This window comes from Erpetoichthys calabaricus, chromosome 4 (genome assembly GCF_900747795.2).
Source record: "Erpetoichthys calabaricus chromosome 4, fErpCal1.3, whole genome shotgun sequence".
Taxonomy (NCBI): Eukaryota; Metazoa; Chordata; class Cladistia; order Polypteriformes; family Polypteridae; genus Erpetoichthys; species Erpetoichthys calabaricus.
Window position 1 is genome coordinate 148513608 of NC_041397.2, and position 10888 is coordinate 148524495.

The 10888-nt window shown below is 37.4% G+C and overlaps 1 protein-coding gene across 1 annotated transcript in view; it reads right to left on the minus strand.

Moving 5' to 3' along the window:
• LOC114650320 (capZ-interacting protein-like) overlaps positions 1-10600 on the minus strand; it is a 134291-nt gene extending 123691 nt beyond the window's left edge. Inside the window, exon 1 of the mRNA XM_028799884.2 lies at positions 10404-10600. Coding sequence (XP_028655717.1) covers positions 10404-10409 — 6 coding nt within the window. The 5' untranslated portion in view covers positions 10410-10600. The remainder of the gene's footprint in view (positions 1-10403) is intronic.
• Between the last annotated feature and the right edge of the window lie 288 nt (positions 10601-10888).

Below are 10888 nucleotides of genomic sequence, written 5' to 3' on the forward strand. Positions count from 1 at the left end.
AAATACTACTAAAGAAAATATCAAGTACATATATCATCAACATGACGATCATGAGGAAGTTAACAAAACAAAAACAATTAGGAATAAGAGAAGAAATCTGTAAGGGCTCTCACTGAAAAAGGGAAATGTCACTTCTAGGATTTGTGTTGACAGGATATGGCTAAATGAAGAGGTTGTGTGCAAAAAATATATCCTTCTGACATCTGACAATGTTATGTTGAAACTAACAGAACAAAACCATTTTCAGCATTAGACATCAAAAGCAGTTTCAGTAAGATTCACTTAGATGAAGCCAGCAGTGGAATGTCAACTAACAACCTATTCAAAACAGGATTGAAGGATTTTTCTCTTAACTTCCACTTGAAATAATTACAACTTACAAAATTTGTCACACGACATAGAAAGGTCACACACTACTAGATCTCAACTGATTAATCACATGGCAGTTCTGATCAGACGATAAGGGAGCTCAATAACTTAATCCGCATCAGTAGATGTGACACCAATCAGGGTACAATCAGGGGACAACATATTGAGTGACGGAGTTTGATAAAACACACAGGTTTCCATGCATACACAAACGGGGAGGCAAGTGCAACTGAGAAAACTCCTCATTTCATAAATAAGCCAAATTTACATTCTTATCTTAACTACACTCTTAATGATAATGGTTTGTAGATGCCACTTTACTGGCTGTGTAGTTCCTCATGGAACCACTGATTGACAAACAACTATTTAAATCTAGGAAGGGTCTTTTCAATATGAAATTAGTTCTTTGAACTTTGAAAAGGTTCCTATTATGTGGGCAAAACACAAAATTTTAATGTATAGCAGGCTACTTAACAGGACACTAAAATCAAGAAAACCTGAACACAACCTGACTTACTGAATGCAGCAATAGTTGTTTTAAAATCAGCAACCCATTGTTATTTCACAAATATATTACCATCTATTTATTATGTTACCCATAATGGATCTAAATAAACAAAGGTTCTTTTGGGAAGCAAATAATTGATTGTCTATAGCATCAGCCTGAAAAAACATTTCTGAGTGTTGAATCTATTTCACAGTAGCCAGCAATGTTCAGTGATTTTTCCTTTCTTTACACAACAAAAAACTTACTCTTCCATTTCAAAGGCAGTTATGCTACAGATAATGAACACAAATGTTTAGACTTTGCATCTGCCCTTGTTGTTTTTGTCAAATTGAAACAATGTTACAAGTGCAGCACTTTATCTTTAACTGTTATTCTGTTTGCATGCCAAATGCAATACTCTATGTTACAGTTGGTGTACATTATCATTAACAACTTCTGAAAGGCAGTTATTCAAAGCATAAACTACTCGGTGGCTGCTCAGACTATAGACTTCTATAGTATTCAGAACACTTGTGGTAGGCAGCTTCACTCATGGGGTGGTGGGGAAGTTGTAAATGTTAAACTATTTTTGTGTTTGGATTTTGTGAAACATTAGACAGTATTTCTCTACCAAAAATAAAATACCATACTAATAATAAGATTGTCTAGGGCTGCCCAGTTGTATCAAAATACTAGCTGTGCTACCTGTCTAAGATAGGTTGAAATCTAATTAATCAGTGTTGATCTCAGTGTTAATATTTGCAGTTCACCATCAGTGCCCCCTTGTGGTCACACTACAAATGCTTATTCATGCAACTACAAGAAATGCACAACTTTTCAAACTATGTGTGCGATGATTATATGGCCATGAAGCCTTTTGCTGTACGCTTTTGTAACAAAGCCACACTGGGCAATATAATTCTCTTTCTAAACACTCTTTACCTGGAAAAGTAGCCTGAAACCATTGTCATTCATTAGCTCAGAAATGATAAAGTAGTCCTTCAATGGCAGAATGTGTACGTTTTCACCCAACAGTCCTCAGCTAAGCACCACTTTAAAACTGACCTATTTTCATGGCTACATGTGTTTTTTTTTCACTATTAGTGGTAATGTGGTTGAGGACCAACCTTGTGACCCTGTCAATATTTGTTGTTTCCCATGCACAGTAAAAGTGAATATAAAAATGATCAGATGTGCTCATTTTATAGTATTACTGTGCTCATCATGATGTCCTTTTACAATTCTGTTTTTAAATGCTACTAGAACATGATTCAGACCCTTTACAGTCATTTTGAAAAACATTTGTATTATAAAATCTAGTACTGTTACTCTAATATGCATATGCCAATGATGCATGTGTGGGTATTAATAGAAAGGAATGTAAGATTAGCAAATGCAGTTCTGATAGAATGTCCAACTAATGAAGACTGAAAAAGGTGTGTTAGTGCAATGTCTCAAACTAGTCTAACTTTCTAGTCAAACACAACTTCCTTAAAATGTCTCAATCAGACAGGTTACATTAACATAGCTATAACCTAAAAAAATAAGATCAACATTGTAATAGATAAATGTACTATAATAACATTCACACCACAGAATGGTAGAACTGTAATATGTCAGTAAATATTCCAAAATTTCCCTTGGTTCTATGCAAAAATATTACTGAGCAAAAAAGCTAAGAAACAAAAAGTGCTTATATTTTCCTAAAAGTTCCCCTTTAATATGTATGTATTGAAGAATTTTCATTGGTTCAGCGCACACCTTTGCACATAAAAAAAACATTAACAATGCAGGTTACTGTAAACAAAAACTTTGCCTTTTTATTTATTAGCTCATTTTAACAAAAAGGCCTGTGTAAACTGGAAGATCAACTTCCATATCACTTACTTGTACAAAAAATACTTTAATAAGTCTAACATACTGTATTTCTCACTTTACTCTCCATGTGCTATAAAAAAAAAACCTGCTCGCATACTTTAACAACATACCTCATTCACATGACTGCTATAATCATTTTTGTTTCTGCAATTTGCAATTTAGTAAAATTAGTAATTTTATATCAAAGTTCAATTTAGAATATCATATTGTTGTTTTAAAAGCAAGCAGAAAATAAACAGCAATCAAATTAGCTGATTCCTTTCTAGTTCAAACAGCTCATTTCCTGTCTTGAAGACCAATAGTGGAAGGCATTGTTTCGTCCTGCCTCCTGTGAGTATGAAAACTGCTACAAAAGGTATGGTCAATATGCATTGGCAAGAAGTACTGTAGTATTTTTTTAAGCATTTAGGTGTTTAAAAAGCTGTTTTTGGAAATGTAATTTTGATATTTGCTTCACTGTTAAAAGAACAATGAATCAGTGAGATTTTTTGTGCAATGTTGGTCATTTCAAAAGAAAATGAAAACTATTAAAAGCCTGAGCCTGTTCTAAAAATAGTTTTAGGTGGTATTATTACAAGCTGTGGTAGATGTTATGAGTTCATACAGGTAAACCTTCCCTTTAAAGGCTTGATTTTAAAGAAAAAAAAGTTAGGCAAAAGTGTTTGCTAAAAAGTACCTTCTTCCAAAAAACTGAAAAGTAATTTATTTAATACTGTACAGTAGCAACTTGACTTTCATGTACCAGTAAAATGAATATCTCACATTTACTAAACCCTATATTCATTCAATTTAGGATCACTGAGAGCTGGAGCTTATGATGACATTACAAAGTCATGTAGGAAACATTCTTGAACTAAAACCAGCCCCAGGCACATGTCCCCCACAAACCCAATCACAATTTCACGGAGGCAATTTAGAGTTGGTAATCAATCAAGTTCCCATGTCTTATTTTTGTGGAAGAAAAAAAAATGGAGTACAGGAGGAAAATTGTGAAGAATGTGCAAACTCCAAGAACCCCAACATCTGGGAATTGGAATCAGTATGCTGGATCTGTGAGAGTTAACCAATGAACTTATTTATGCTTCAAATATAAAATATCTTAATACATATCTTAGAGTTGTGACAGGATATCAAGATAAAAAAATTTTTTTTTGTCAGTCGTTTCTCCTATAGCATGTCCTGGCTACTCTGCCTAGAGAACAACATATTGTAATTCACATCTGAGTACTTGTCAAAAATCTTGAACCATTGTATTTAAAAAGATTCTTCATGAAACACTTCTTCATCGGAACTAACAGTCATTTTTGACATTTAATACATTTCTTACCTCAAGGGATAGCAATCTTGTGAATCTCTACCAGTTGAGCTATTTTATTATTATTATTATTATTATTATTATTAATAATACACAAAGTAATCAATGCTTAATATATTTATGCTCTAGTGTGATCCTAGACATACTTTCTTTTTTATTCTCTTTTCTTTATTTTGTGAATTTATTTTGTTTACACTTTTTCATTCCTTTTTGGAAACTTGCTTTAGCACATTACTTAGCTAACTAAAATGGTTTGTTGGGATCATGAATCCCTTTTTGACATTAATTATTTGGTTTGTTTTTATTTTGAGACAGTTTATCATTTTTTGCATCTTCTCTTGACACCACTTTGTTTATTTTGATAGTGTTGTCTTGATTGCTATGGAAACAACCTGGAAGTACACATGCATGACATCACTGGATCAATGGTATAAAGTTACCACTGGGCCTTTCCCTATTATCTGTGTCCCTAGAGAATTTACATTTATTAACATTATAGTTATTCCAGTATTAGAATTTTTTTCTGCATTTCTTAATTTTGGCTTTATGATAGTTTGGTCTGATTTTCTGGTTTTGATCTTGGTGTGTTTATTGTATTAGATTTGATCTCCTGGGGTTTCATTTACAAATCTTTTGAGTATGAAAGATTGTGTATTTCAAAAAACAGGAAAATGTGTTCACCAAAAAAATCAGATTCATAAAACCTGGTGTACATCCATATTACTAAACGAGAATGGTAAACCGGATATGGACGCAGGGACCTGCCCGTGGACACAAAAGACATAGGGCGCAAGTGCCACACAAAGCCCCCCCCCCCCCCAGAGTGAAACGGGAGAGACTACGCACGTGCGCAGGCGCCACACAAAGACCCCCGCACCAGAGCAAAACGGGAGAGACTACGAACCGTCAGAGTAGGAAACAAAGTAAAACGTCATAAAGAGGTTAAAGAACAGGGACAAATACATGGAGAGCAGCTTACAGAACAAAGCCCCCCTCCCCAGAGTAAAACGAGACAGACTACAAACCGTCTGACATGCCGCAAGCAGGATAAAGCGAGGTCAGAAATAAAACACAGAGTAGGAAACAAAGTAAAACTTTATAAAGTGATTAAAGAACGGGGACGAACACATGGAGAGCGGGTTACAGATGATGAAAACTGGAATGCAACAGCTTCAAAAAAACCTAGGCACGAAACACATGCACACCGAGATACAGAATATAAAGGCAGAAACAACGACAGTTAAACGTCCACACCACACAGCGAAGGTGGACCCAGAAGGTGCAGGCGTCTACATCGTGCGTCGGAAGGCGCAGTAAAGTACAAAAGGCAAAGGCACCTACACAGAATGGTAAAAACCGACATAATATGGAAGGCGCAGGCGTCGCCGCCATATTGTGAGTGGCACTAATGCGTGGTGAAGGCGCAGGGGGAGACATAGTAAAACAAGAGGAGTCAATACCCCACCCCAGAGTGAAACAGGACACACTACGGAGTCCACAAAGGTTCATACATCAAACCCGAGATGGTACGGATACGCGTCTGAAACCGCGGAAGCAAAACTGTCTCGGCTCCAAAACCAAACAGCTCAATAACTAACACAGCTTCGACACCGAGCCCGCGTAGACAGATCTAATGAACGTGGACGCCTACAACGCGCATCTCAAACTGCGTAGGCAAAGCAGGCACGGATTCAACACGACACAGCTCGAGTAACCGAGATACAAACACGCACCTGCCTGGATATAATTAATGAACGCAGGTGCCTACAACGTGCGTCTGAAATGCCGCAGACCAGGCAGGCACTGCTCCAAAAAGAAAGAGCTCGACTAAACGAGATACGAAGTGAAATGGGAAACACTACAGAGTCCGCACTGCTCCACAATGCACCGCATAATAGTTCGGAAAGAGCTTCATAGTAACAGTGGGGAGACCCAGAGTGACACGGGCGAACGCTCCGTATTAAACATACGTCATCCTCACACGTCCAAACTATACAGCATAGGTGAATCACATTACAGTGATGCATTATTAACAGTACGATAAACATCACAGTATCGCAAACAAATGAAAATTATTACTCGAAAAAGGGAAAATATATTCACCACGGACCAGGTGTCATTGAAACAAAAGCAGAATAAAGCGAGATCAGAAATGAAAGACAGAGTAGAAAGCAAAGTAAAACATCATAAACAGGTTACAGGTTACAGATAATGAAGATCGGAATTCAAAAGCTTCAAAAACAAAAGCTCGACTGACCGAGATACAAACTGAAATGGGAAACACTACGGGGTCCGCAGTAGTCCACAATGCACTGCATAATAGTACGGACGGAGCTCTGTATTAACAGTGGGGGGCCCCAGAGTGACATGGGCGAACGCTCCGTATTAAACGTGCGGCATCCTCACACGTGGCTGCCCAGCGGGCACAGGTTCAAAACGCCGGGGTTGGCAAGCGAAGCGAGCAGGAGGCGCAGCCCCCTTGTACATTTCTAAGCAATTTACCCTTTATAAATTACAATCATCTTGTAAATGTGTACATAAAAATAACCCCACAGGTGCCACCCTGACACAACCAAATATGGAATACACTAACCATCCTCATGTATATGCAATCACAATACTGCAGCCCTTCATTTGTTGGTAAAGCAACATAACACCTGATGCATCCAGACACTGCAACCTGCATTTAAGGAGTCCTATGTTGCAATCCACAACTAAGCTAGCAAATCATGTGCTCTGCACTCTGGGAAATGGCACCAGAGTTTGAGCAGGTAACCACTACTGTCTGGCACATGTAATGACATGACTGATGTTACAATGTGTGGTGTAGGCCACATGAAAAACTGAGGGTTCAGCCAGTTACCTTACCAGCAATCCATCTATCATTTACAGCACCCTGAGACATCTGACAATACTATGCCTCAAAATAAATGAATCATGGGTACAAGTCACAATGTTTGTCAGTTTCATTTTGGCATCACATTTGACTTGTACATTAATAGAATATAATTGCTTATTGTTAACAAAACCAGCTTCATTGTCACTAGGTGCCCTTATTGAAATATGAGTGCACTTAATTTCCTTGATTACATTAATAAAACCAGACAGTTCAGCAAATTGACTTTTTATGTTGTTAATTTTTTATGTTGGCAAAAACGTTGTTTTCTTGTATGTACACCAACACAATATGAAAACTGAATGTAGTTCCTTCTCAGTCAGTTTAGGGTTTTCAGTGAAGCAGGCATAATACAGGTAAAGCTTGGCTGAGATACTCTTGACCTGTTGGCCAGTTTCCTGAGAAGTGACAACAGGTAGCCAATATAAACTGATGAAAACCCAAAAAATCTCTTCAGTGCAAATACACAGCATTGACCCTCATAAAAGGAATCTAATCAAAATTAAGGAATTCTGTACTACGGAAAATAATCTGTACATCAATTGCCTCACTTTTAAGGTTTAATGTGTTTGCCATGTTGATGCACATTATAATAATAGCTCTGTGATAAGAATTATTATACACGTGAGTCATCATTTAGCTGCATCTACCTATTTTATTAAGGGTGTTATCATGTTCCACTTTCTCAGAAATGTTGCTTACATATGGGTAAGAGTTGATGTAAGTTGTATGCAAGTTTTATAAATATGACCCCTGGTTCTCGTTTCAAACTTTTTCTGCTATTCCTAATCAGAACACTCTACATACGTGTACTATATGTGCACATATTGTGCAATATTTTTCTTCAGTTTGCCTGTTAGGAACTTGAGAAATTTTACAATCAACTGGAGACAATCAAGTCCCTGAAACACATTTGATTAGCCAATAACTAAAATGCCCAATAGCTCATCCAGATATTTTTTTTAAAGTTGTCACGGTTTCCACTTCAACTACATGACTAGGTAGTTAGTTCCCACAACATTGTGTGAAAACATGCTTCCTGGCTTTGGTCTTAAATACGTTTTCCCTTAATTTCTACGGTCCCTTTGAATACATATTTTGGTATTTAAGATTAAAATGGTTTAATTCCTTGAGTCTGTCAGAGTAGGCCATTTACTTCAGTCCTGGGGTGCACTTGGTTGCTCTCCTAAGTACAGCTTCCAGTTCTACCTAGACATTTATGCAGTGTAGTGACCAGAACTGTGCCCAAGGTCTCTACATGCAGTCTCACTAGTACATTATAAAGTCTAAGCATGACATCACTTTTTATAATATATATATATTAATATTGTTAATTGTTTTGCACACTGCCTAGACAATGACAATGTTGTGCCAATATAAACCCCTAAATCAGAGAATGCCACCTGCAAGTATCACCCATCTACAATATTTAATGAATGCTCCCATTGGCCTTCTTTTGCATTTGATCTTAACTGTATTATATTTAATATATGTGCAGTACTCTAGGCTTTTATACTGTATGTAAGTCTCATGTATACAAAAAATAAATAAATAAAGATAAAAAAATTGATTGCCTTGTGACAGATTTGTCCAATCTGGGGATAGCTTTGATCTTGTGCCTGATGCTTTCTGAATAGACTTTGGCTTCCTACAATTCCATAATAGAAAAAATAGGTCCTCAAATTGGATGAAAGGAAAAATGAAGGAATTTAAATATTGTACTGGCCCATGTACATAATAAATACATGTGTAAAAGCACTATGATGGTAATTATCTAACAAGTGAAGCAAAAACAAGAAACGTGCACCTGAAAAATCTAAGCCATGTGACTCCTTAAATCATCTAGGGTTTGTGAATTTCAGAAAAAGCAACAACAAAGTATGCAACATTATCTCTAAAAGATGATCTCTATAACATAAGCAAGAATTTTGCAAGGCCGTCTTTTTTCTTCTAACAAGGAATTTGTCTTGGTTATTCTGTTCAATTCCTCCTTCATGATGTAATATATATAAAGTTGATTGGTTGCAGGTAAAAGACTTGTTCATTACATGTAGATCAAGGCATAATAGAAATTCAAGGAGTTTAGTTGTATCTACTGATTTGTCTGGTGCCCTAAATCATACAGTACAAGTGTGTTTTACAGGTTCAGGAGCCTCACATTCATGAAGGTACCAATTATGCATATTACATTATAGCGTCCAACAGTTTTCTCCTTATTATTATAACAAACTAAAAATAAGAATTTTTATTACACCCTTCCATGTTCTGAACATAGAGTGTGTCAAGTCATTTTTTGATTTCAAATTGGCCGATTAATGAGTGTGGGAGTATGTACAAATATATGTTGCAATGGCCTGCTTCCCTGTTCAGGGCTGGTCCCTCCCTTGTACCCAGCTTTCTGGGCTAGGCTTTGACCCTCCTGACCCTGCAAAGAACAGATTCAGGAAATGGATGGGTGTATGAGGCAAATGATTTGTGATAAAGCCAGAACTGATAATATCTGCAGCACATAAGTAAAAAGTCATTGCGGTTTAGCATGTTAAAATGTTTTCAGCAATTTTTTTAAAAAACAAAGAGAGTAATTGTAGCGATCGTTTCACTTTGAAAATGTCAGGTATGAAAAAAATTTTGTTTACAATGCAGAAGGTTGAGCCGATCACATGTCAGCCTCACTACCTGAAAATGTGTAGCACATACTTAGGTATATAGACTCTTACCGATTAAAAAAGACAAGAATCATAGCCATTAAAGAAAGAAGAACAAAATTCGACAGTGAATATTATGTTTGAAGTATATGAAGAAAACAAAATGACCTATCCAGTTCCACGTGTTAAAATTATTGTAATATAATCAATGTAATCAAATTGCATCCGCCTTTCTCGGAATTATTAAAATCAAGCATTTGAGAATAAATAATGGGGCATGATGGCAAAAAATTGGAAAGGTGAAGGGGAAGAAGAGCTATAAATGTATATGACAGTCTGAACGTAACGCTCAGTCCAGTTTTGATAATGCTGCCAAATTCCGCTGCATCTCTTGAGGTCCCTCAGCACTACAAGAATTGATGCTTTGTAGTCAAACCAAAATTTTATTTGCTGACAGAATTACGTATTTAATGATACAGAAACACAGTACCAATTGAGCTTCATTGAACGACACTGTCACCGCATCAAGCTTCCGTTTAAACTGGTACATTGCGTGTCTGCCCATATGTTATTGTCAAAAGTGTTAACTGAATTTTGTAGATCGGCCGAGTTTCATATCCACAACTGACTAACTTCTACGTACCAAAGCACAACCGCCCCTACACAAAAAAAGATAAGGTAACGGCATGCAGTGACACGCACTCTGGGCAAAGACAAGTGCGTGTCGGGCTTCTGAAAACCACACGTGATGTTCAAACGAGCGCCTCAAGACGGTTAAGTTCCGCTATGCAAAGCAACAGAAAACTTTGTTACCTCCATCCTTTATCAGTCTTCTACGCTCTCCGTGTCAGGCAGAAAATGTCCGCTTGCATGTGTCGATGACCTTCTTTGAGATAAAGTCCAGCAAAAAAAAAATAAAGTTTAATTCAAGCGAAAATGTCCTCAGAAAGTCTCGCTCGTACGACTGCTCGCTATCAGGATGACAGAAGCGAAAAGAGCCCGGCAGTGGCGGACGAGGAGGGGGTGGGGTGACTTGGGGTGGGGAGGTCTGTATTTATATTTAGACCAAAACAGAAACACTGTGTAATGCCTTGAAGTTCGCAGGGAGAGCGGATGTGCCTAATGTTTTGAGTAAATGGACCAGCAAACAGCTGGTTTCGATCCACCCGGCAGGACACGAGGCAGCGCCAAGTAGAGTTCGCGGATGCTGGCACTCAGAACTTTTACAGAGAGCGCTGGTGCACCCGTGGTCATCCGAAGTGATGGGTCAAATTCCGAGGAGGGATCGATCACTGATC